This window comes from Acipenser ruthenus, chromosome 6 (assembly GCF_902713425.1).
Source record: "Acipenser ruthenus chromosome 6, fAciRut3.2 maternal haplotype, whole genome shotgun sequence".
Classification (NCBI taxonomy): Eukaryota; Metazoa; Chordata; class Actinopteri; order Acipenseriformes; family Acipenseridae; genus Acipenser; species Acipenser ruthenus.
The window spans coordinates 12,603,003-12,630,258 of NC_081194.1; the positions used below are offsets into that span (position 1 = coordinate 12,603,003).

The 27,256-nt window shown below is 37.1% G+C and overlaps 1 protein-coding gene across 26 annotated transcripts in view; it reads left to right on the forward strand.

Moving 5' to 3' along the window:
• The window catches only part of LOC117410837 (dystonin), a 187,527-nt gene that overhangs the window by 90,720 nt on the left and 69,551 nt on the right, over positions 1 to 27,256 (forward strand). For 25 of the 26 annotated variants that reach the window (XM_034017703.3, XM_034017698.3, XM_034017701.3 and 22 more), the window contains 17 exons: positions 59 to 242; positions 892 to 1,049; positions 1,504 to 1,682; positions 1,878 to 2,016; positions 2,185 to 2,378; positions 2,686 to 2,848; positions 3,851 to 3,934; positions 4,032 to 4,139; positions 4,604 to 4,702; positions 14,895 to 15,044; positions 19,609 to 19,697; positions 19,802 to 19,925; positions 20,662 to 25,287; positions 25,396 to 25,545; positions 25,808 to 26,023; positions 26,166 to 26,315; positions 26,441 to 26,674. In XM_034017703.3, the coding sequence (XP_033873594.3) occupies positions 59 to 242; positions 892 to 1,049; positions 1,504 to 1,682; positions 1,878 to 2,016; positions 2,185 to 2,378; positions 2,686 to 2,848; positions 3,851 to 3,934; positions 4,032 to 4,139; positions 4,604 to 4,702; positions 14,895 to 15,044; positions 19,609 to 19,697; positions 19,802 to 19,925; positions 20,662 to 25,287; positions 25,396 to 25,545; positions 25,808 to 26,023; positions 26,166 to 26,315; positions 26,441 to 26,674 (7,047 nt within the window). The remainder of the gene's footprint in view (positions 1 to 58; positions 243 to 891; positions 1,050 to 1,503; positions 1,683 to 1,877; positions 2,017 to 2,184; positions 2,379 to 2,685; positions 2,849 to 3,850; positions 3,935 to 4,031; positions 4,140 to 4,603; positions 4,703 to 14,894; positions 15,045 to 19,608; positions 19,698 to 19,801; positions 19,926 to 20,661; positions 25,288 to 25,395; positions 25,546 to 25,807; positions 26,024 to 26,165; positions 26,316 to 26,440; positions 26,675 to 27,256) is intronic. The other variant, XM_034017714.3, reaches the window with a different exon arrangement.

Genomic DNA, 27,256 nt, shown 5'->3' on the forward strand with positions numbered 1-27,256 from the left:
CCTGTAATCAATGTATGATTCAGATGAATATGAAAGAACTACTTGCTGTTCTTTTCAGATAAAGACCATGTTACCAGGGGAACATCAGCAGGTTCTCAGTAACCTGCAAAGTCACTTGGAGAACTTTCTTGAGGACAGTCAAGAGTCAGAAGTTTTCACTGTCTTTGACAGAGGGCAGCTGGAGAGAGAGGTTGTAAACTGCAAGCAGCACTACGAGGACCTTCTCAAATCAGCTGAAAGGGGTACGTTGAAATTGAAACACCCAGTTCAGTAAACTTTTCTAATGATGCCCCTCTGAGAAATAAAAGCGTGATAAGGTATGTTGTGGCAAAAGTAATGTGAACATATTGAAAGCTTCGTTCCAGATTGCCATTTTACTTGCATCCTGGTGAATTATAAATGGAGAATCAGCCGACCAATAACATACAGAGCAACATACATTGCATCCACACCATGGAAAGCCATGAAATTCAAAGAGCAAGTCATTTCAGATATCATTTTAATATGGTGTTTATGTTTCCCTTACCATTGTGGGTGGTTGCCATCATTCTTGAAGCTTGCTGTACAGCCTTCCCCATTCCATTCAAATCATATGACGATTAACATTCAACTATGCCAGACCCACCTACTCTACACATGTATATAGAAAGAGAGTAGGTGGGGCTGGCCAAGGTCAAATTATCATTCATATGATTTAAATGGAACAAGGGCACTTAGGGTGTACAGCCCAGCTCAAAGTAAGCTTCAAACCAGTTAAATACCGGAGCACCTAAATCACTCTCAAGCATTGCAAACATCATAAAATAGTAAAAGAAATGTAAAAAATGTCATTGAAGCTTCCGATTGATTTTAGTGTTGCAATTCTAACCTGCTTCATGTTCTTCCACACAGAGGAACACGAGGAATCTGTCTACAACCTGTTTATCTCGGAGGTGCGGAACTTCCGCATGCGTCTGGAGAACTATGAGGAGCGCCTGATCCGTCAGATCCGTGCTCCACTGGAGAGGGACGACCTGCAGGAGAGTGTGCGCAGGATTGCAGAGCAGGAGGTACACACTGTCAACTCGCACTAGCGCAGGATTGCAGAGCAGGAAGTACACACTGTCAACTCGCACTTGCACAGAAATGTTTATGGTTTTTAATTGGTTATTTGTACATTCGAATTTGTATTATAGATCCCTTGAAAAGCAGGACCAATACATAGCACAATAGTGTACCTTGGTGTTGTTGTCTTAGCATAAAAAATATTATTTTGTGATGGGATATGAAACTCCACCTGGAGTACAAGACCATGTAAATTTCAGGCTCTGATAATAAGGTATTTTTCCAATACCACCATTACACTAAAAGGCATCTTTTGCTGGCAGCCTTTCAGAGGAGACTGTATGCTTCACGATTTAGATGGAGGTACCTCTGGGGCAGGTTTTGGGTGTATTAGTAGGGAGGATTTAAGTTTATACATATGCTTATTTTATTTTACAAATGCCTGCTATTCATAAACAGAAATCAAAGAAAGAGCTAGACAGACTCAAAGAGGATCTGGAAACCATGCAAGAGAAGTGTGAGGTGTTCGTCAGCGAAGCAGCCTCGACGCCATCAGTCCCTACTCTGTCCTCAGAACTCAACGTTGTCGTCCAGAACATGAATCAAGTCTACTCCATGTCTTCCATTTACTTAGAGAAGTATGTGTTTGTCATTATTCTAATTCTGATTCTGATTCTGATTCTAATTCTAATTCTGATTCTGATTCTAATTCTGATTCTAATTCTGATTCTGATTCTGATACTCATTCTGATTCTCATTCTCTCTCTCTCTTTCTATCTATCTATATATAGTTATGGTGTAGTAGATATTAATAATTCACTCTGATATTGCAGACTGAAAACCGTAAGCCTGGTTGTGAAAAACACCCAAGGAGCAGAGGCCTTAGTGAAACTGTACGAAGCAAAACTGTGTGAGGAAGATGCTGTGAATGCTGATACAAAAGCCATTGAGACCGTCGTGAGTACCCTTAAGGTAAAAGCAAGACACATATATTAACTCTTCTGTCTCCAACAACATTCCTGTTTTCGTTTATTTTACTTTGTTTTACTTTATTTGTGCCATGTATATCAAGTCTCTAGTATGGATAAAACTGGAGATTTAAAATAAATACAAATGCTTTTTTTCTTTTATGCAATGTAGCTGTGGCGCACTGAAATCGACGAGAAAAGAGAAGTGTTTCACGCTTTGGAGGATGAGCTACAGAAAGCCAGGGCTATTAGTGACCGGATGTTCAAGATGCATAATGAACGTGATTTTGACTTGGACTGGCACAAAGAGAAAGCAGACCAGCTGGCAGAGAGATGGCAGCATGTTCACTCTCAGATAGAAAACAGGTTAGTGCTCTTGGTGCCACATCTAGTCTGTACAGAATTCTCAACACTGCCTTATCAATAGAACAGCAGATGTCCTAATTGGTCATTGCTTCTATCTGCACTGCCAACTTTCAACGTTTCCCCCAAAGCTGATTCATTCTTTACAGTTTGGTTTAATTGTGGCAGCAAATACCAGTATAGGGGAGATACATACAGTAAAAGTTCATTTGGAAATAGTTGAATTTAAATGAATTTATTACTGCTTATTTAATTTATTACTGCTTTACATAATTTAATATGATTTTTTTTTTTTTTCATTGCTGATCAGACTACGTGACCTGGAGTGTATATGCAAATCTCTCAAGTACTACAAAGACACCTATGAACCACTGGATGACTGGATAAAGGAAGTGGAAGACACTCAAAGGAAGATGCAAGAGAACCAGCCAGAAGACAGCAAAGCACTAGCTGAACTGCTGAACCAGCAAAAGGTATGAAAGAGCTTCAAAAGACAGCATTAGTATTAGTTGCTGACAGGATGACTCGCAGTGGTGAGGTGTGGTGACGTCACGGACCAGGAAGTAACTGAATCAAAACAATGGATGGACGGGTGAAGCTGAATGCAACTGCATTCAGCGTGGATTTAATAACAAACAAAACAAAACGATTTAAAGAAACAACAAAACAGAAACCAAAGGGCACGAGGGCCAAACAAATAAACAGACAAACAAGTAAGTGTTGTGCTGGCTAATCCAGCACGTTTTAGCAATTGTATTGTCTCCTTGCTCTCTCCACTCTCCGTACTCTCCTCTGTACACTCAAACCCTGCAGAATGGACAGCTGCAGCTTCTTATACTCTGGCCGAGGGGTTAACTAGTTGTTATCTTATTACCCCTCGGCCAGAGTCTGCACGCGTTTGGTAAGGATGCATGACTGTCAGCTAGTTACATAATCAGTAGCTGATCAGTCATGCATCCTCACGGGGTTTTTAAATATAAGTAATAAAAGACGCGGTGCTTTTGTCCGTGCCGCAAACAAAAAAACAAATAATAAATACATAGGGGCGGGACACTCCGCCACAGTTGCTTTGAAGAACATTGATTTGTTATTTATCTATGTAAAAATACCTTGCTGTAAATCAGCTTTTAAAAGTTTACAACTTGCAGCATTTTTTATTTTTCATTTCAGCATTCAACATAAGAGTCAGACATTTTACTAATATGCAACTTTCTAGGGCTGATCTGCCAATACAGTTTCACAGCGATAAAGCCGTATCAAAGTGTAATGCATTGTGTCAATCAGAAGAAATTTTATGTTAAGGCTCAACGACCTCTTTAACCACACAATGGATCAGTCTGTGGTGTGTGAAAAGAGACTGAGTGATATTGCAGGTGCATTATCTTTAAAAAAAACGAAAAGTAAGGAACTGTGAAATAGTTGTTTGAAATTGGGGGATCCTTTGCTGGAACTGTTGTATCTTGTTTCTCTTACAGCTCCTTGTTTCAGAAATTGAAATGAAACAAAGTAAAATCGATGAGTGTCATAAATACTCAGAGCAATACTCAGCTGCGGTGAAGGTAAGGAAACTCGTGTCATTTCAACACTGATTTACTTTTTTTTTTCTTACTGACAGCATTGCGTTTTGTAATAATGTCTTTGTGATCCTCTCTGTAGGACTATGAGCTTCAGTTAATGACCTACAGGGCAATGGTGGATTCACAGCAGAAGTCCCCAGTCAAGCGACGCAGGATGCAGAGTTCATCTGATGTAATCATACAGGAGGTAAAAAGAAAACAGAAGTGTCATTATGACATCGATAATGTAGTGATTTTAAAGGAGTGATAACAACAAAACTGTTAGAGTAAAATGTAATTATTAATGTAAGCAACCTAATCCCTGATGAAAGTGGTTGTATCTGTGCTTGTTTATTCTTTGTTTCTCAAGTACGTTGCTATGGATGTTTCTGCTGCTGCTTCCTGGAACCTCCTGATCTGTATGCCACATAGTTTGGTTGCAGCTACACTATTGGAGTGAAATTTAACAAGATCATAGGAGGTGATTAGGTTCTAGGAACTAGTAGCAACTTTTATTCTGTGGTGTTGTATTTAAAAAGTCATAATGCATACTACAAATTCAAGTATAAAAAACTAACATATTTTCAACTGAAGAAAAGCAGAATCAGTCATAATGTTGTTAACACTAGTTGTAAAATTGATAGCTATTAATACCTCTATTTATTTCTACAGTTCATGGACCTACGGACCCGCTACACTGCTTTGGTTACCCTCATGACTCAGTATGTGAAGTTTGCTAGTGACACCTTGAAGAGAACAGAGGAGGAAGAGGTAGGCGTAAACTGACTGAGTGTAGCCTTTATAGAAATGTTGTTCATAGGGTCACACACACACACACACACACGGTAACTGTAAAAGTACTAACGTACGTACAGAACTAGGAATGTAAATAATTTAAATGATTTTGATTTAAATATATATATATATATATATATATATATATTCCAAGCTAAGTTGTTTTTGACAGTGCTGAGTTAGTTCTTTGAGGTGAAATAGGTTCAGTGACAGTATTTGCATAATCTGTTATTAATTGTTTTCTATAATCACAGAAAGTAAATATATTCAATAGAGCTTTCATCTTGAACTTATTTTGTATGAATATACCTACAATTAATACATTGTAAAGGAAGAATATTTAACATCAACGTAAAACCTCAAATAATTAAACACACAATATCCTTGCTTTCCATTGTTCTTTTGTTTAATCCATTCAACACTAAATAACAATACAGAAAGAAAATCCTAAGGTAACCAATTGAATATGTTCAGTCTTACACTAAAAAGTTATACCCAAGTCTGGTTTACTGGTCTGTAGTGTTGAAAGAGTTAAGAACAATACTGTACCTGCTTCCAAATATTTTAAATCTCTTACCAACACTGTTTAATCTCCACATGTACTTTGTTTTAATTTTTCTCTGAACAGACTAATGAAACATGCATGGGTGCAAGAGACTAACAGCATGAAACCAGTTAAATGTTATATGTGTCTCATAGAGAAATATAGTTTTTTTTTTTCCTTGTACACCTTGTGTTACCTGTATACCAATTTTTTAGTTGAGTTAAAGATTATTCTTTAAATAATATTAATAAAAAAATCACTGTTTTATACTCTGCACTGAATAAGTAGGTGGCATCCAAGGCAGGTGTCAAAAGTAAAAAAAAAATTAAAAAAAAAAACTTTCAAAAGGCTTTGAAAACTGTTTGTCTGTTCAGATCCCACTTTCACTTCCTGTGTACCTAAATGATGCTTTCACAATTGTTAACCTTGATTACCAGTCAAATCTAAATTCAAGTCTTGGACCTGTCTCGGCCAAAGTGAAATCAATATAATTCTTCAATTTCTTCCTAGAAATCAAACATGGGCAGCTAAGTTATCCAGTCTTTCTTTCTTTCTTTTTTCTTTCTTTCTTTCTTTCTTTCTTTCTTTCTTTCTTTCTTTCTTGCATTAAGTTGTTCCATTTTGAATTAAAGACAGGAACTGTCATTACTGTGCTGTTGTGCCCAGTATTCTTCTGACGAAGGTCAATTCTATCCTTCAATGGAGACTGAATATGTATGTAATGAACCAGTGAATATTGGAACATCAGTGAAGAGTGCATTACATGCTGCTTTACCAATTGAGATACCATGCACGAATAAAAGAGACTTGCCTTTACTCGCAAAAAATCATGAGGAATGTCCTTTTCCAGCTACAGACAACAAAGAAAACGAAAGAGAGTCTTCACATTTTGAGGCTGTAGTGCAGGATACCTCAAGTATTCCAGAATGCTTAAGTTATGTTTTTCCAATGCATACTATTAAAGGCACGATAGATGCAGTAGACAGCTCAGTGAACCCAGAATCAACTGTCGTTCCTAAAAAGGTAGACATCTAGGGCTTAGAGAAAGAGTTGGGCAAAGCAGCAGGGATCCGGCAAAGCAAGGGTTGCCCAGCTACTTGTATTGAAGATCAAGATGAAAACCAATCTATTCTAACAGAGATCACAACTCGTGGTAGCAAAGATCCTGAAGTTTACACAAGGGCTCTGCAAACACAATTGGCTGCACAAATCCCCTTGGAAAAATCTGCCCAAGTTAGTGTGAGGAAGGCCTATAAAGGCCAAGATAATCAAGCGACTGAAGTAAAAATGTCTGATTTTGAAGAAAAAGAAGGACCGCAAAGAAATCTTCCCAAGAACGCTGACATCCAGGACATTTCTAATACATTTGGAGATGAATTCCAGTTTAACATGGGGGGATATTATCCAGAAAATGATGCTGACATACAGGTTGTAAAGACTAAGGAAAACACTGAGATTGTTAGTCATAGAAGATCTTCTTCATTGATGCAAAAAAATAGTGCCATAACTGATTTGAATTCTATTTTGCAAATTATTGAAGAGGGAGATGAGTTAAGCTGTTGTCAAAATGATCTAATTAGCAGAGAAAGGGAAATGTTTAGAAAACCAGAGAAATATCATGATGCACTTTTGCGTGCAATAAAAGATGTCTCCTCATTTACCATGTCAGACGAAGATATAACTGATGAGATTACTGTTGAGTATCTTGGCAGGGTGAACGATCAACAACCACTGTCAGGTAGTTCTTGTGAAGCTAGGCTTGCAAAAGCAGAAGAATCACTGGACACCAATAGCACAGTCTCTGCAGTAAGGTTTGACAGAGAATTAAGTAATAAAGAACACATATTTAAAAGGCAGAGTGTCACGCTGAAAGATGAAGCATTAGAACATCACTTTTCTCAAGAGGCTTTAGAACTTGAGACAGACCATGAAAAATGTAGACATTTACAAAGTGGCATGAACAGACCGCATACCTCAACTGAGACAGCAGACAATAAACATGCCACAGATGCACAAATAGAAATGGAAGGAAAGACTGTGAAAGATACCATAGGTGTTTATAACAAGGCAACCCTGATCATGGATATCAGACAACAGAAAACAGAGGAAAAATCTTACAAAGAAATAGTTACACATAGTGTAAAAGATAAACAGCCAGTCAAAAATGAACATTTCATTGAAATAACTTCCTCCGGACAAAAGGTACCTGCTTCTAAATCTGCAGCAGGCCAGTTTGCTTATGAGGTTGAAGGAATCCAAAGCTTTATATCTCACAGTATTGGTCAAGGCATTAAAATAACTGGGCAAAGGGATTTATTAAAGAATCTTGAAAAGGAGGCAGTAATGACTAAAGCCACTAAACAATCACACATATCTACAGAACATCAAAGATTGGAAAATGAGGCCCACCTAAAAGATAATCAAGAGATACTGATTTGTTATACTTAAGAAAAAATCAATGATAAATTATTGATAATCTGCTCTTGAAAATCAGGATCACAGTGGTGATTTGAAACTTGATTATTCTTCATTATTAGTGTATTCTAGTTAATGAAACTCCAAAAAGTATGTGTTAGTACTGTAATTTGTTCCTTTTTTTCTTTACAGACTACTTTTCCAAGGAAACCTCCCAGTCAGTATGACAGTCATAAAACTATTCAAAATGGACTAGTTTATCACACTTTATGTACTACAATCTGAAAGTATTGTTTTTGCAGGTATCTCAAAAATTCAAACAGTGACAGCAAATACATATATATGTATGTAATTGTCATATATTGTCATGAATATATATATATATATATATATATATATATATATATATATATATATATATATATATATATATATTCATGACAAAATATGATTTGCCAAAGTGCTGAAGGCCAAGAGGTTGATCTGCTATTTATATCTGTACTTCCGGCATTTACAAAAAATGTGTGTTTCCTTGTAGACTATGTTTTTTTTTTTCTCTGGATCCACTAAGGTGTTGTCATTTCCCTTTACTGGTGTATATTTAATTCCTGAAATTTTTCAATCTGAAGATTTCAAAAGCATGCAGTTGCTTTTTTATTATATCAAGATTTACAATCTAAATATTGCTCTGTTGGTGTGCTCTGTTGAATTAGATACAAAAGAAATGATCTATTGTATCGTTGGTGGTGACGGATATTTCTGGATGAGGATGTTAGACTTTGTGTTGGCAGAAGGTGGTGGGTGAAGCTTTTGAGGAATACTTTTGAACCGATTTCCTCACCATAACTCAAGCATACATGGTTTTATTTTGTGTTCTAGAAAAGAAAGGCAGTGTGTGTTGTTGACCAATCAACCTGGTCAGAAAACATGGAACAACAAAAGGCAGTAAATGACAATGAAATCTTAAAGCTGAGACAGCGGGTAAGAGAACTGGAATATGCATTAGAGCAAACCAAGAAGCAGAAGGATCAGTTGGAACAGGAACTCCCCAGAGTGATAGCAGCTGCTGAAAACGAGCTGAATAAACAAAGAAGTATTATTGACGATCTAACCCTTCAAAAGACAAAGACAGAATATGAAGCAAAGCAGTACCGCTTGGAACTGGAGACCACAGTAAAGAAGAAGGCAGCTGCAGAGCAGGAACTGGAGAGGGCCCGTCAGCTCACTCTGCAGTCAGAGTCCAAGAAAGAAGCTGTAGAACAAAAACTGAGGGTTTTGAAGAAAGAAATTGAAGATAACACGATGGCAAGAAGAAAGATGGAGGAACACTTAAGAAGAAAGGACACTGACGTCCAAGATTTGGAGATGCAAAAAAGGACATTGGAGATAGAACTGAAGAGAAAGGAATCTGCAGAAGAACATCTCCTACGGCAAATAAAACAAATGGAACAAAGTTGGGAGAATCAATCAGAGTCGAAAATGCAACTTGATGAAAACAGGTACTCGGTTATTAGGGAAAGTATCCAACAATCTGCTTTCCCAAACAATGGGCAATATCTTAATTCAGACATGGAAATAGTGTTCAGGAAAGAGCAAGAATTAAAGATAGTAGAGGTTCTGCAGCAGAGAGTTGACGACCTTACTCTTGGTAAGCAGAAAGTTGAAAATGACATACAGAATTTGAAATCTGAACTCAATTCCCTTCAGCTCCAAAAAAATGCAGCTGATGAAAAAGCACAGCTTTTTAAAGACCGACTGGACGAGTCAAATAATAAACTTAAACATCTCCAATTAGAGTTGCAGCAGAGGAGCTCATCAGAGAGTAGCTACGTGCAAAACTTTAGAGAAATTGAATCAGGGTTACTAAACAGTAAGCAACAAACTGAACAGTTTAGGCAGGAGTCAAATCAACTTAAGAAGTCAATTTACCATTTACAAGAAGAAATGAAATCACTTCAAAGAGAAAAGACTTCATTTGAACAAGAAGTCCAGTTCTACAAGACAGAGGTTGAGGGTTTGAAAGAACAGCTTAAAATCCAACATAATTCATTGCTGCAAAGAACCAACTCTGAGCAGGAGAGCAGTCAAAAAACTAAATATTTAGAACAAAAGCTAACAAATAGCCAAGCTGAAGTGGATCAGCTTAAATTTAAGGTGAACGAGCTTACTAGAACAAACACAAAGTCAGAGACTGAATTAATTAACTTAAAGCTACAAATAGATTCTCTCCAACAAGAAAAAGTTTTCTTTGAACAAAAGCTGCAGTCACATATAGGTGAAGCGGGCAATTTGAGAGAGCTGCTAGCAAAGGTCAAAGAGGAGCTCTCGCTAAAGACAAAGGCTCAACAAGAGATTCAGTCAAAAAGCAGAAGCCTTGAGAGTGAGCTAGAAAAAAGAAATATTCTGGTAAATCAGTTGAAGGAAAAGGTGGAAGAGCTAAAAAGAATGAACAATGAAACCGAACGGTCCATGACGAATCTGAAAGTGGAAATTGATAAATTAAACTTGGAAAACAGCAGCAAACAACAGCAAAGTCAAATCTTTAAATCCCAAGTGGACAGTTTAAAATCTCAGTCAAAAATATTAGAGGAGGAGTTGCTAAAGAAAAATAAGGCTGCACAAGAATTTCAGCTAAAACTAAGAAACTATGATGACGAGATGAAGAAAGCAGCTGAATTACAGCAAAAAATGAAAGGGCTCAGTATGACCAATATAAGCTGTGACAGAGATATAAGAAACCTAAAATCAGAACTCAGTTCTGCAAATATGGTGAAGAAGTTGGCTGACCAAAAAGTGCAGGCACAGAAAGTAGAAATTGACGATTTAAATGTCAGACTGAAAAATGTGGCAGAAGAACTTAAAAGGGAGACAGCTGAGGTACAGAAAACCCGATCCAAAATCAAAGAACTTGAAACTGAGTTGCAAAAATGTAAACTTGCTTCAGAAGTTGAGCTTCTTGCACTTCAGAAAGAGAAAAGCACGGCACAGGAGAAAGTCCAGTCCCAAACAGCAGAGGTCATTTTGTTAAAACAGAGACTAGAGAAAGCTCAAGAAGAGCTCAAGCAAAGGCAAAAGGAAGAAATAACTGATAAAGAAAAGGCCAACAATTTGGAGGAAGGACTTGGGAAGTGCAGGGAAATGGTGGAAGATCTGAAAATCAAACTGGGTATTCAAAAGAAAGGCCATGAGCAGCAGCTGCAGTTACTTCAGGGGGAAATGGAGCAAAAGATGAAATTACAAGAATCTGCTGTTAAGCTGGAGTTTGATAAAAAGTCAAGGGAGCAATCTTATAGTACAGAAACTTCAGAAAGGGAGAACAAATACCTTCGTCAGGAGATAGAGCAACTCAAAGCATTTAACCAAAACATTCTTAAGAACAAACTGGAGACTCAAAAGGAATTAGACATGCTACTTTTAAAGGTGGGACAGGCGGAGAAGGAGAAGACTGTTGCAAAGCATGAACTGCAGAACAGCAAAACTCACATCAGTCAATTAGAGAATGAGAAAATCAAACTGAAGGCCAACATTAGTCAGGCAGATAACATTCGGAAGGAAATGTCAATGGAGAATACAAAACTAAAGCAGACATTGGCGGAGAATGAAAGAAAACATGCACTTGTAGAGCAAGAGGCCAGATTGCTCAGAGAACAGATAGCTAGCAGCAGAAAGGAAGTTAGCAGCTTGAAAGAAAAGTTGTCAAAGCTTGAGGCGGCAGTGAGTGCTGAAAGTAGAAAGGTAAATGAAATGGCGACCAGGCAGCAAAATCAGAAAAGCCAGCAAGACTCCAAAGAGTTGGTGTTGAGGAAAAAGGCTGATTCCGAAATTGAATCCCTGAGGAAGCTGGCTGAATCAGAAAAGGTGAAATGTGATTTACTCACAAAGGAGCTGCAAATGACTAAGAAATTGGTTACATCCAATGAAGAAACAAAGAAAAAACTCGAAGAGGAATTAAGAATGATAAAATTCTCATCAGAGGTATATTCTTTGACATATTGTCTACCATTTGGGTGGGAATCTTTTGTCTTTGACTTGGAACAACTGTCTATCTTCATGCAAAATGTGCTTTTTATTATTGGTTAGGATTGACCATCAAACATATTCATGCCTTTACTTTTGTCATTGCAACACAATTCCAACGGTTTTACTGCAACTGTCCAATTTCTGTTTTTTCTGGGCAGTTGATTTTGCAATCGATCTTAAGAAAAGATCTATTTACCTAACTTTGATGTTCAAGCTGTATCCTTTTTTTTCTTTTTGGTTTCTTAACGGCTCTCCTCTTTTCCTTATTGCTGTAAAAAAATGTACATATCCCAATATTTTTCTCTCTGTTCCCTTATTTATAACAGTTCTCACAATTTCATGTTTTTAGATGGCTAAAGTGGAGCAGACTGATGAAATAAGAAAACTGAAGCTGGAAAAGGAAAGCATTTTAAATGAGACAGAAATGTTGAAAAACAAACGCAGAGATTTCAATGGTGAATTTAAAAATCTTGAGAAGTCATACAGTGTTCAAAACTCAAGCCAACACACAGACATACATCATGTAATTTCACAGAAGGATTTTGCAGTCCTAAGACAGACAACCTCAACATCTGACCTGGGGGACAGTATGCGAATGGAAATGACAAGTAATAATAACAGAGACCTTTTCTCAGTTCACCACCTGGCAATGTTGGGAGCAAGCAAAGCAGTAGAGTCATTGCAGTCACAAGGAGACACATTTAAACAGATGGACTGGAGCCAGAACTGGAATGAAGAAAAATGGAAGTTCCAAGGTCTCAGGTATTATGTAAATGCGAGGCAGCTGGTGGAAGCTACACTTTTAGACAGTGACACAGTTAAAAAGCTTGAGTTAGGAATGTTAACAGTTGAAGAGGTACAGAAGTCTCTTGAAAGATTCGTAAGCAAAAAGTCTGCAATAGCTGGCTTATACCTGGATTCTAGCAAAAAGAAGATGTCGCTAATGGATGCAGCAAATAAAGGTTTAATTGCCCAATCGTATGCTTTAGAGTTTCTAGAAGCTCAAGCTGCAACAGGATTTATCATTGATCCAATGTCAGGCAATACATATACTGTGGAGGAAGCACTACAAAGGGGTGCAATCGAGGCCGATAACAAGGCGAAGTTAATGGATGCTGAGAAAAGTGTCACTGGATATTTGCACGCTGGCAAAACATTGTCTGTGTTCCATGCAATTGAGAACAGGCTTCTCGAAAGACAGAAAGGCAAAAAAATAATTGAAGCACAAATAGCAACTGGTGGAGTGATTGATCCTCAGAGAAGCATCCGGCTTCCTGCAGAAATCGCAGTTAATCAAGGCTTTTTAAATAGTGTTACCCTGAAGCATTTGTATGAGCCAGTTAGCAATCCAAGGGGCTTCCACAATCCAAATACCGGACAAACAATGTACTACTCCGAACTGATAACAATGTGCGTGTATGATGTAGATGGGGGGGTTTTACTCCTGCCTATAGGCGATAGACATGTTTCAAGTTCTTCTCCAGCAAAGGGTCACAGAGTCTCTGTTATTGACAGCAGTATCGGTACAGAGATGACAGCATATGAAGCATATCGAAACCAGTACATTGACAAGAAGACGTACCTGGAACTTTCAGAACAGGAGTGTGAGTGGAAAGAAACTGCAATAACAGATTCTGCTGGTGTTTCTGTACAATATGTGACCGATTTTAAAAGTGGAAGGCAATTTTGTATTGAAGATGCCCTGAGACGAGGTCTGATTAACCAAACTGAAATGATTAAATATAAAGAGGGTAAGCTGGCGATCACAGAGTTGGCCGATCTTTTGATTTCAAGGCACACCAAGCCAAAAGTCGAAGATAGCCCTGTTGCAGGTATCTGGGATGCATCCTCCAATAAAAGACTTAGCATTTATAAAGCCTTGCAGCAAAATCTAGTGGAAAGATTCACAGCTATACGTCTTTTGGAGGCCCAGGCCTGCACAGGTGGCATTTACGATCCATCAACTGGAAAGAAGTGTTTGATCTCTGAGGCTTTAGAAAAGGGCTTGCTTGATGAAGCATTGGCCAGACAGATCCAGCAGTCTGAACATGCCTACACTGGAATCGTCGACCCACAGAGCAAAATAACTCTGTCCCTAACAGAGGCAATGAAAATGAACTTATTTACCAAGGATGTGGGTTTCAGATGCCTAGAGTTTCAGTGCTTGACTGGTGGCTTGATAGAAGCAGAATCTAGCAACAGAGTTCCTATGGCAGAAGCTGTCAGAAGGGGCATCATTGATACTGCTACTGCATTGAAGCTTCAAGATGAAAAGTACCATACTAGAAGTCTGACCTGCCCTAAAACAAAAAGGAAAATATCCTTCAAAGATGCTTTAGACAGGGCTGTTTTTGACCACCACACTGGACTTAGACTGCTTGAAGCTTACAAACCTCAAGGTGTAGGGGCGTCTACTTCTCGGTACTGTGTTTCGTCGTATTGATCTTCTCTATTTGGAAGCAGTATAACACTGTTCAGAAGATATTTATGGGATAAGAACAATTTGTTTCTTTAACCCTTTCAGTCCTGGTATATTAACATATGTTGTCGGAAGTCATGTTGGAACCTCGCAGGACTCCTAGGTCCCAGTCTGAGAGTGTTTACATACATGAAAAACACTTTGTTTACCTTGTTCTCATGTATACTCAATAAAGGACTTTTTTAATCGTATAACTTAATTTTGCATTCTTCATCTTTACAAAAATAATTCAGGGCTGAAAGGGTTTGAAAAAAATTAAGACAAAATAAAAAAAGGCAAAGTTCACCATCTTGAGTGAACTGCGACCAATTTGCAAGCATGCATTTGCCAAGATGAAGATCAGCTCTATTATAAAATGTGTGAGTTTTTATTCCCTGTGCAAAAACTGTCAACGTTGTAAATGTCAGGTACTCTGAATAAAACCTGCTTTGTTTAATACTATTACTCTTTAATGAGACAAAGGCAGGGTCAAAGTGATAAGAATGATCTTACACTGTATAAATGAGAAATAAAAATGACACTCGGAAAGTAGTTCGTGAAATGGCTGGGAGGTTTACCTTTTTAAAAAGGATTTTGTTGTCTTTAAGGTTGGTGTTGGGTGTCCATATACAGTGTGTTTCCAATGTTCTCTATACAACTGTTTTCTTGCAGCAAATAAACCACTACGGCTAACCTAATGGTTCTATTGACATTTTTTTCCTGACACTCAGAAATCTGTTGAGGAAGAGAAGAAAGAGCATGGTGAAAAAGTTAGCAAGTTGTTAAACTGGGTATCGAATATGAAAAAAACCAACATTAAAGAAGAGAAGCCCTTGCAGGATGACAAAAATGCCCCCAAAGACACTTCTTATAAGCCTCAGGTAATAACATACTGTATTTTTGAGTGGAGGAATAGGCCCACCTTTCAAATTAAAAAAAAAACACACACAGACAATGAATAATTCTTTATTTGACCTTCTTTACTTAAAGGAAATTGTCTAACTCATGCTTAGGACTTGAAGTTTTTGGTTTTAACTGACAATAACACACTCATTAAACTGATAAATCTGGGTTTCGCAAATATATTTTTAATAAAGTCAATAATTTACTTCTCGCTCTACATAAAGAAAATGTTTTTCAGAAGGCGAGCAGTGTGCAAAGCATTGCTACTGACCAATCGGCAATTATTGTGGACCTACGTAATAGAACTGGGCTGGGCTGAAAAAACTTGTAGCTGAAAGAAAAAAAAAAACTCTTATAGTGTTGTAAGATTATTTTTGTTATTGTTTAGGACCAATACATTCAGGACAAGTAATTATTTTAAAGTTAACATTTATATTTACAAAATTAATACTTTGTGCAAAATATAAAAAATTAATAAAACAACATCAGTATTACGATTAATAAAATAACAATTATAACTAGAAGTTGCAAGCAACTTCCAAGGCATTCTTGTTCCTATCTGTGTTGCATAGTAACTGTGACCCTACCTGCACTATCTAAGCAGTTATAAGCCACTTTTGCATTTGACCTTAAGGAAAGGTCAGAGGTCACGGTCAAATATATTTTTTGGTAGAGCATATATGGGATCCTATGTGTTCCATGGTAACCATGACTCTATCTGCATCGGAATTATAAGTAGGGCTTCTGATTTTCGGTTTTAACCGATAAAACCCAATAAAACACCCCTGATACAGCCTGTAAACACCGGAAAACACCTGGAAAAACTGTGGAAATGGTTAATCTATTCACATTGACTTTACCCTTTTCCTATTAAAAAAAAATAAAACCTACTACAAAAATAATAATAAATACATTTCCCAGTGCTGCTGGGCAATGTCCCGCCTTCCTGGCTTGTATCTATCATTGATTCATTCTGAATACTTTAAAACTACCCCAACTACTGAGTGACAGCGAATTCCTACATTTCTATTGGAGACTCCGCTTGTGAGATTTAAAATGAGATTACAATCAGGATGGAGGCTTGTTAGCAGGATTTAAAGCTGTATTACAGTTAAGATACAGAGGATTTAAAACAGAATTGTGACGAAATGTACAAAAATGCCTACACACAAAAACTCCAGAAGAATGTGCCCGTGACCATAGGAATTTCATTGTGGAAGACAGCAAGGAAAAGATGGTACAACTTAAGTGTGCAAGTACTGTCCAGTTACTATACATATTTTGACACAAAAAAACAAAACGCTCAAGTTATTTTGGAAAGAAACCAAAAACACTAATTTCATACAGTATATCAAAAAACGAAAGCCCCGAAAAAAAAACGATTTACATAAAACTCGAAAATAGCTAAAAATAAGCACCGAAAAATACAATTAATAAAACCCGAACAACAGAAGCCCTAATTATAACCTAGTTTTTGATTTGACCGTTAGGAGAGGTCAGAGGTCACGGGCAAAGGCATTTTTTGGTAGAGCATATTTGGGTTCCTCTATGTGTTCCATAGTAAACACTACTCTATCTGCACTCTCTGAGGAGTTATAAAGCCAGTTATGCATTTTACAGACATTCGAAAATGTGGCTCAAAAATCCAATATGGCTGCCAAACCATGTGACCAATCAATTTCATTCTTTTGTTGTCATGAATTCCCATATGCCTCTACTACTCTTATGAAGTTTCATCACTACCACATTCTACCATAGATAAACTCTACAATATATGAAAATTGACCATAGCTGAAATTTGATTGGCTCGCCATGGCCATGTTTTTTTTATGTAGCTACTTGCCTTGAACAAACTTGATAGACAACCTTGCCAAGGCTATTTATGCAAAGTTTCGCTTCAATCAGCATAACGGTTTCAGAGAAGACGACGTTAGAATATTTTTGACAAATCCAATATGGCCGCTGAACCATGTGATGAATCGACTTCTCTTGAACAAATCTAAATTTAGGGCATAAGTGTAGGCTGTGCCCCAAGTTTCACATCTCTACCATTAGCGCTTTCAGAGAAGATTTTTTTTAAATTGTATAAAATTCTTGAAAAATCCAGTATAGCCGCCAACCCATGTAACCTATGACCTTCATTTTCGCTCCGACACAACTTCCCAAAGGCCTCTACCACCCTATGAAGTTTCGTGGGTTTTCGTGCCAAAAAAATCCCAACAGAAACAATAGGCTTCCCAACCTGTCTTGGAAGCCTAATAAATACAAAATACTTGCTGTTAAAAGGCTAATAAGTAACTTTAAGTCAGCATTGCAATATTGCTTTACAGTAGTGTTCTAGTGTTTGCCTTTGTTTGTATACAGTTATTTAAGGGTCTTCAATAAGCTTTGTTGACAAACCAGGAAGTGAGTTGAGAAGCTGGAAAACAACGTGTACAACATGTGAGCTGCAGTAACGAAACTGTAAGATTGTAATGTGCCTGCATTCAGCTGAATTATTGATATGAGTTATTTCGTCACCACATCCCACCAAACCCCAGTGATCAGTGACAGATACACGGCCGGTAATGGGGTGTGACATCCTCAGTTCAACACAGTAAGTTAACGTTTGTAAATGAAACGTGCATAGAAACTGAAAATTGCTGCATTTTGTGTGTTGTTTGTTAATAACCGAAAACAACCGATTTTGCCAAATAATAAAAACCGAAAAAACACCCCCGAACGCAACAAAAAAACAATTCTAGCCCTGTCTGTCTTGCAGGGAAAAAAAATTTAAGGTTATTACAAACTCTGATAACTGTTTGCATTGTACTAAAAAATGACCCTGTTTTTACCATTCTAAACATACACCACATTTTTAATGACCGCTAAAGTCCCACTTTACGTCAGCTAAACATTTTTTGGCAGCAATATTGGTGTTTTGCAGCCGCAAATCACTTTGCACTGATCCTTACAACGGCCCCTATGATGGTCAAAAAAGAATAAACTTGAATAAAAAAGAAATAAAGCTGCAGATTTAAAAATAAAAAATATGTTTTTACCTTGATACCATTTATTTTACTGCTAAAATAATGTGCAGTTTTTAATACATGACATTTAGAAACTATTCTACTAAAATATTTTGGTAGCATGTAAAAACAATGAGACATCCAAAACAAATAATGAACACAGTATACACAGTATAAAAATAAACTTTTGTTTTGAAAATAATTACACCCTTGCATTAGAGTAGATCTAAGCTTTCCCTTATTAATTTGTTTTGAAATTGCCCTTTCATTTACGTTCAGTTGCACTGAGGCTGTAGAAAACTGTGTATATGAATATGGATATTAATATAAATATTGATGTACTTTAGGATTAAAGGGAACATATACAATGTGTCATTAAAGCATAGTTTTTGAACTTACAAAATTAAGTCCTGTCTTCTCATTGCAGCACAGTGGAAAGCATTAGAATGATGAAAAACAAAGCAATCGTTTCCAAGAGGTTAAAAGTGTACAACGTATTGCTTTGTATGCTAAAAGAAACGACAAAATTACAGTTTTTTTGTAAGATGTTATTTGAAAACACTCACAAATGGCTTATTTTTGGTTGTTAGGTGTATGCTATTTTGAATAATAATAAATTACAGTGGCATGTTAAAATTATAATCCATATATTAAAAAAAAATAAAAAATACCAAAATACAACATTCTCTCTTTTTTAAACAGATGTAGAGAATGCATGCAATACATTTTGAATATGGATGGACTGTTTTTTATAAAAATATTTCCAGGGGGTATATACAGATATAGTGTACACAACGTTTTTGCGGCAGTTTTATGGCAGTTGACAGTCATTTAGCAAAGCTGAATACCAGAGCTAGGATAAACCCTATGCTGGCAGGTTCTACTATTGCACATTGAACGCCTGCTTCTGCAGATACCATTGCCCATTTGCAGCTTTTCTAGCTATAATGGTATATAAGAACGCATGAATGTATATGTACACTGACCACATAAATTACAGGTAACAGGAGTTAAAAAAGACATGGCATTTAGTTTCACGTAAACATTTCAGACAAAAGTTAAAATGCAAAACTCTATGGGTACAGTTTTTTTTTTTTTTTTTTTTAGCAACATTGAGGAATTAGTAAAACAATTCATACCTTCTGAAATACTTTTTCAGTCATAGCGGTCATTTTTAAAAATGTTTTTTTTTTTTTTAACTTACCAGCTCAAGACATCCCCTTTTATCATGAATGATCATACAAACGATTTGTAAAAACATGTCTTTGGATTTAAGGGAGTTCATCCACATTCTAATTATCAGTACTTGTTCAGTAGCTGGGGTTTGGTTCGAAGGGGGTTATTGTTTAACAGCATTCTCAAAATACCACGTATTTGGTGGTTTAAACCTGAACTTGATTTCAGTCCAATGTCAAACAACTGGAAACAGAATTTAGGAGATATTTGACAATGATAAATACATCTTTCATTTCTAACATGTAACTGACTAAATCCAATGTAAAAACTTTACACTATTTTTTTTTTCCTGTTACAGGTTTCAATGGAAGAAGTAGCAACAAAGAAAGAACAAATTGCTGAAGCTTTGAGGACGACACAGTTAATGTTGGTGAAGCACAGTGACAAGTTCGTTTTTTTTTATTATTTTGTATTATTTAAACATGCACTGTGCTTTGTATTCCAGTGCTATTAACACAAATACATTGACATGTTAAATGTATCCCTTTTAGAATGACAGAAGAAGAAAGACAAGTCACCAAACAAGAGCTGAAGTCTTTGGAGCAGGCATACAATGATTTATCTCAGCAGTCTGTTGATCAGCTTCCACAACCACAAAGCCTTCTTGATGAACAGGTAGAATATGAATTAATGGCAACTTCTTTGAGACACATGGTTTGTGCCTGAGACTGTAAAGCAGCTTAGATGTAAGGTGATCAAATTGCATGAAAAATGACTAACATGTTTTTTTTGTTTTGTTTTTGTTTTAATGTTGAGTTGCTGGTCATTTTTAAGGAATATGGGAGGGTGGGGCAGAAGCCTAGCTAATGTTAGTAAAATGATAAAGGTACATGGTATAATAATTGTATTGAGGTTAGTGTTTTTAATAACAAGTCTCAAGTGTAAGTTTTGTACATGTGTGTTTGGTCCCTTTTCAGAATGTATGTGTGTATAAACAGAGTATGCTGTAAACATGCATAGCATGAACTTCTAATATCACCCACATTCTAACTTTTCACAGACAAATGGAGCATGATGGTTTTGTCTTCACAGGTTTTCACAGAACTAAATTAATGCTCTTAATTTGTTCTGCCTCTAACTAACTCTGTTTTTTATACTATGGAAGAAAAGTTTTCCGTTCACAGATGCATGCAAGCTTTTCTTGTGTCCCCCTCTTCTTGCTGTTGAAACACTGACACAGATTTTCACTTGTGCATATGAACTGCTAACATTCACATGCTTGTCCTATTGGTAAGTACATATTTCTATGCGTAACTTCCATTTGATGTCAAGAAAAAAAAAATGTATCTTTTTTTTTTTTTTAATGAGTGTGACCTTTTATTAAAGTATTCCGTTTTTTCATCTTTCATAGGCTTATCAAACCATAGAAGGCCTTATAGACCTGGAAACTGGAGCGGTCTTTTCAGTTTGTCGCTCTATGCAGAAAGGTCTGATTGACTACACTACTGGAATCAATGTACTTGAAGCTCAGTTGATTACATCAGGACTCATCTTACCAGAATTCAGCATGTGTTTGGATGCAGACGATGCTTTCAAGCATGGTCTGGTTGACGAACAGACTTACACGCATTTACAGGAAATGAATGAAGCTAACAGGTGTATTCTGAGTGCCAAGTATGCATCTGAACCTCTTCCAGTAATTGCTGCTTTGAGAGATGGAATTATCTCAGAACAACTAGCCATTAGGATGATTGAAATGCAACTGGCAACTGGGGGTTTAAGAGTCACATATACAGGTGACATTATAAACCTAGAGAAGGCTTTCCAAAGTGGGCTAATTCCACCACCATTGTTCCTGAAGATTCTAGAAAGAGAGGATACATGCAAAGACTTGATTGACCCAAATACAGCAGAAAAGGTCTCACTAATACAGCTTGTGCAGAGGAGTTTGGTTCATGAAGAGACAGGTCTGAGATTGTTGCCAGTGAAGAAAGGAGAAGATGGTAAAATAGCTTTAAAATCCGGTAGAGAAGTCAGCATATTGCGGGCTGTTCATGAAGGCCTTATTGATCAGGAAACCATGTTCAGACTGCTGGGGGCTCAGCTATTTGCAGGAGGTATTACGGATCCTACAACAAATTGCAAACTAAATGTGGAGGAAGCAGTTCAAGAAGGCCTGATTGATCAAGATACTGCCTGCGGAATATTGAGCTATCAGGCCCAAAATGGTGGAATCGTCAATCCTCGCTCAGGTGAAAGATTAACTGTGGATGAAGCTGTTCAATGTAATTTAATAACATCCAGCAGTGCTCTGTTAGTGCTGGAAAAACAAAATGCTTTTATGGGTCTTATCTGGCCTCATTCGGGTGAAATCTGCACTCTATCAACTTCCATACAGCATGAGGTGATTACAAATGAACTTGCTTATAAATTGCTAAGTAACAGACAAAAAATAGCAGCACTGTATATTCCAGAGAGCTCTGAGGTAGTAAGCATTGAAAATGCAACCACGTCAGAGATAATAGACAGCAACACTGCAGGTGTTTTGAATTCTATAGTGATACCTGATACCATTCCTGGTATAGATGATTTAGATGAAAAGATTGCAACTTGGGTTTCTTCGTGTGACCTTCAGCTAGTTAGTTCTCATGAATCGCAACAGAATCAAGAAATATCTGAACTGAAAAATACAAATTTACCATCTTCCTCAGAAGCCAAACAACTACTGATATCCTATTTAATGATAAATAGTTATATGGATCCCAAATCAGGACAGAGGGTATTGATATATAATAGAGAGTTAGCTAAAATGACCAAATGTTTTACACAGAATGCTGAAAAATTCCCAAATAATATGCCTTGTCTCAAACAATCTAGTATCAGTCTAGACAAACATGATTGCACTGAGGCTGTAGAAAACCGTGTATATGAACAATCTGTAGGCACACATGAATGTAGAATAGACAAAGAACAAAATACCATGCCTAATGAGCATTCTCCAAGACAGGTGCAGGAACAATTTATTTCAAGTTTACATGATTGGTTTTCTGAAGAAACAGAAAGCCATAAGCACAGTGATAATGAGACACAAGTAGACAGAGCAGAAGTGTGGAACACAGTAAACTGCAGTGAATACAGTGTTGAAAAACAAACTCATTATTCTAGAAGTGCTGATAGGTCTGTAGCTGTTTTGTCTTCTATAGCCAAAGATCAATCACAAATACAGTTGCAGAACCAAAATGATCACCTAATCACCGATGCAAATATTGAAGGACAACATCTTGGCAATCAGAAATGCATGCTTGAAACTGGTTTAGATGGACCACACACACACAATGAAATAGCAATGACATGTGATACTAAAGAAACAGTATTAGATGGTGATGTTGATGTCCTACCTACCATGAGAGAATGTAGCCTTTATAAAGACACTGAATGTAACTCACTTGCAAATGAAAGTCTGTCCAGTGACTTAAACGATCAGGTATCAAAAAAATCTCCAAAAGCTGACTTGGAATTCTCAGGGAAGACATTTATTAAAGGATTGATGAATGATAAAGAAGAGAATCTGTTGCTTTCAACTGCTGTTGAGAAGGGAAAGTTAGAGCAACATAATGCTGCAAAACTTCTCAAAGTTCAGTTGGAAGAAGGCGGCATTTTGGATTATGCCACTGGTGAGCGATACGATCTTGATACAGCCTTAGAAAAGGGACTTGTTGACAAGGATACTGTATTAGATGTGTTAGCTTTGCAGTTCCAGGATGGAGGAATCAAAGATGAACAAACACTTCAGGAGATTGTGGCAAAAGGAGTGATACCAAGCCATGTGGGCCTACTCGGCAGGTTTTATGAATCAAAAACTGGAGAAACAATTACCGTCAGTGATGCTATACAACACAGTCTGGTTGATAATGAAAAAGCCCTAAACTCTGAGAAGGCTATCTATGCCATAATGGACCCATATAGCAATGATTTGCATCGTGTTCCAGAAGCAGCAAGACTTGGTCTTTTAAATGCTAGCACAGCACAGAGGCTGTTGGAAGGTCAGGTCTTGTCTGGTGGAATTGTAGATCTTGAGCAAGGAAAACAGGTATCGGTGACTTTGGCATCCAAACTTGGGCTTATAGATGAGCAACGTGGCGAAGGGCTTATACAAATGGATGAAGCAATTACTGGAAAAGAAGCAGATGATTCAATAAAACTGAAACAGATGGGCTTGCAGAGGGAACTCAGTGGTGTGCAGGACCCTCAATTCAAACAATCCTTGCCTCTCACTGAAGCTATAGAAAAAAATATCTGCAAAAACAGTTCACCAGAAATGTTTAAGAACAGTTCACATGAAGTAACACAAGAACCACCTGAATCTGTGGATGGAGATACGTTTAGTGAGCATGCTGTTCCATATTCTGATCTTATCAATGGCAGTTCAATTGATATGCAGTCTGGAAAAAGATACCTAGATTTAAAAACATGCAAAGAGGCTGTATATGCAGGGCAGAGTGTGCAATTGAAAGGGACTGGTGTATCTTTGGATTCAAACATTATCCAAAATTTCATCCAGGAAGGCAATGAATCAGAGAGGTCTTCCCTGTCTTCTGAACCAAACACATTTAAAAATATATCCAATGAAACAGAAGCGGCCTCCTCTTCATGTGGTTCACTGAATCTTGCAGGTTACCTGAAAGAAAGAGTAGATGGTATTAAACTAGAAACTGAAATGTTCTCGTCACATGCTAGTGATTCAGGTTCATTGAACCAAAAGCAAAAGTATGAAGAAGAGAACTTCATGGATACCCCAGCGCACAGCATAAATTGCAATCTTAATGTTGCTGAATCTGTTAATACAGGATTTTGCCAAGCAGAGATGGATAGTCTTACAGAGGGAGGTCATGAAAGCACTTCAGATGTTTCCAATGATCTTGTTAATGCACCACCTAGTTCTCAAATAAAATACAAAGTACAAAATAATAGTGAGAATTTAGAAGTCAGTACAAGTATGGCAGAGGCCTACACTGAAGCACAGGTGGAAAATGTTACAGAAATACAAGCTTTTAACATTAGAAATCAATATTTGCAAGATGGTTTCAAGATAAGCAAGGATATGAGCAATCAGATTCAAGTTGGTGCAATGGATCAGTTGTCTGATTCATCTGAAAAAACTATTTTGAGAGATAGTAATGACTCAGTTCACATCAGAGCTGTTATAGATGATGAATTGTATGATCGCACAGAGAGTAAAAACATGGATACTAATGTAGATTTATCCACTCAACTTACAGATTCTGTTGGTAAACTGGCAGTCCAGTCTGACATCAGTAGCATTACAGGTAGCTCTGCGTCTGAAAGTGTGCAGACCTCTGATGTATGTAGTAAACTAAGGTCAAGTTTGCAGGGATTGGTAAAAATGACAGTGGAGGGTACTAATGCAAAAGTCTTACAAAAAGCTGAATCTCAGGTAGTTGAGGATCTCCTCACAATGATAATAAACATTCAAGAGTCCAGCCATGGTACTGAGGAGGATGCAGTTTCAAGTGATAAGGAGAAAGAACTGCAATTAAGTCACATTTACAGCAAAAGCCCTGATCTTCTTATTGATTTATTAAAACAAGAGGCCCTCCACTCTACCGGTGAACAGCTTGGAGCAAAGAAGGACTTGACCGTGAAAGAGAAAATGCATGAAACAAATCCTGCTGCTGCTGCAGAACTGTTCCAGTCACAGCTGCAGCAGGTCCTACTGGCTGCATCTCTGAATGACAATCCAGCGATGTTCAAAGAGTTGGCTGGCAAGCTCAGTGATATTCTTCGAAGAAATAAAGAATGTGAAAGGACCCAAACTCCTGGAAGTGCTAAAGGAGACAGAAGCATGCAGGATGCTGCAGCTATAAATGCAGCTGTAAATGATGATGAGCCTGAATACTGTAACCTAACAGAAGTTATCAAAGCACTGTGTAAGCAAGAAGTGAAACAAATCCCTGCTGATGAGCGTGAAGATGAGCAGAGCCCCATGAATACAACTGAAACTAAAGCAGAGCCTAAAGTAAGTACATTGCAAAAAAGCATATTTGTGTATTCATACAGAGATAAGTAAATGTAAACAGTTATAAGGCTTATTGTTGTTTTTGTTTTCTTTTAAACTTTCCAACAGTCACACAGTACTACACAGCATTATTTGGAATGCATCGGGAAGCTACAGGATCATTCAGATGTACTTGAAGATCTGAAAAATGAACTGGACAGTTTAGTACCTCTTGGCAACAGCTTGGAAACATTAACAATTCAGCTTAAAGAATCAGAGGTTGGTCTTCTAGTTTCTAATAAATAATGGCAGAAAAAGCACTAACTCCACACTTAAACCCAAGCAAATGTGAAACAGTGACCCACAATTCCAGCACATGTTAGATGGAATCACAGTATGCCTGACAAGGGCTGCATTTACATAGTGTATTTTAATAGAATCTTCACAAAGCTTGCATGAGCCTGACATTATACATTTTGTTTTCATTTAAAATATATTTGCTGGTAACATGCTATTTAAGTGTGCACTTCTTTGTTTTTAGTCGCTAGAATCACAGCTTTCTGCACTGGCTGGCACTCTAACTAAAGATCTGAAGACAGCGGATCAGTTATTTGAGTCTGCTAATGAATGTGTTCCCACGCAAATACGCAGCGACCTGGAAATGGTTTCTAAAGATTTGCAGCTCGCTTTCTCTGATGTTTGCAAAATATCCACAGAAAGAAGACATTTTGTAACAGATGCTATTTACTTGGCAAAGGCAAGTATTTTTTTTTTTTTAAATGTCTCTGGTAAACAAATCGGTCATTGCAGCTCTCTGTTTTATTAATCAAATGAAGACAATCTGACAGTCATTAGTGTTGATATTAACTTGTAACATATTGTTATTTTTCCTTTCTTAGTCTAAATTAGCATATTCAAACCAAGAGCTGCTTGAAAGGGTTCAACAGCTTTTAGTTTGTATTGGAGAAAATACTGGAAGCATTGCAAACCTTGACGTCATGAACACTGATGATCTGGAAACCGTGAAGCTCAGAATTCAGCAAAACAAGGTAACCATCATGAATTCAGCTTCAATTAAACTCTGTTTGGGTTTTCATATTTGATATAATATTCAAGATGCTAATTTTTATTATGTAAAAATGATATATCTCATGCTCTTCCTCCATATCCGCAGGACTTAGAAAAAACCCTGTCTGTCACAAAAAATCAGCTAGAATCAACAGCATTTGATGTTCAGTACTTCATATCTGAACATGCCCAAGATCTTGCTCCCTCCCAAAGCAAGCTGCTGCTGAAGTCTCTTAACACTGCTCAGAAGTCTTTCAAAGAACTCATGGAAATGGTTTTGACACAACGAGACACTCTGATGCTTCATCTAGAAATAAGACAAGACCTGAGTACTCAGAAGGTTTGGTTTTTGATGACATTTGCTGTTTAAAGTATTGTCACCTTGAACAAAATAATGCATTCACCGTAAAGTAAAAGAATGCATACTAACAATACAGTGGGCCCTATTTCCAATAACTTGTTTCAAGGAAAGTTTTCACAAGGACTATATTGATTAATGAAACCTTTTGTTAACTTAGGGTTAGAAGTTCATTCTAATTTTTCAAAGCACTGTTGAATTATAAACAGTCTTCAAAAAACAATCCTTAAAAAAGATTCCTTAATTCATTCCTTAAAGTGTTTAACCCAGAATGTTTAACCCCTTATTTTCAGGTTACCTCAGAATACCATTGTATCACTATCCTGTTAAAAACTTGATGTGCTATGTGCAAGAAACTGGAGATTAAGCACATTGTATTGTTTTGTGGCGTGAACATCTGTGTTAAAACATTGGAGGTTAAGGGATTCAAAATTGTATTCTGAGCTGTATTTCACCAAAAATTCATAAATGCTGTGTTTCTCAACAACCCTGCATGATTTTTTTTTTTTTAACAAAATACGACATACATAGTTGTGCTTTTGTTGATGCAGAAAAAATATTTAA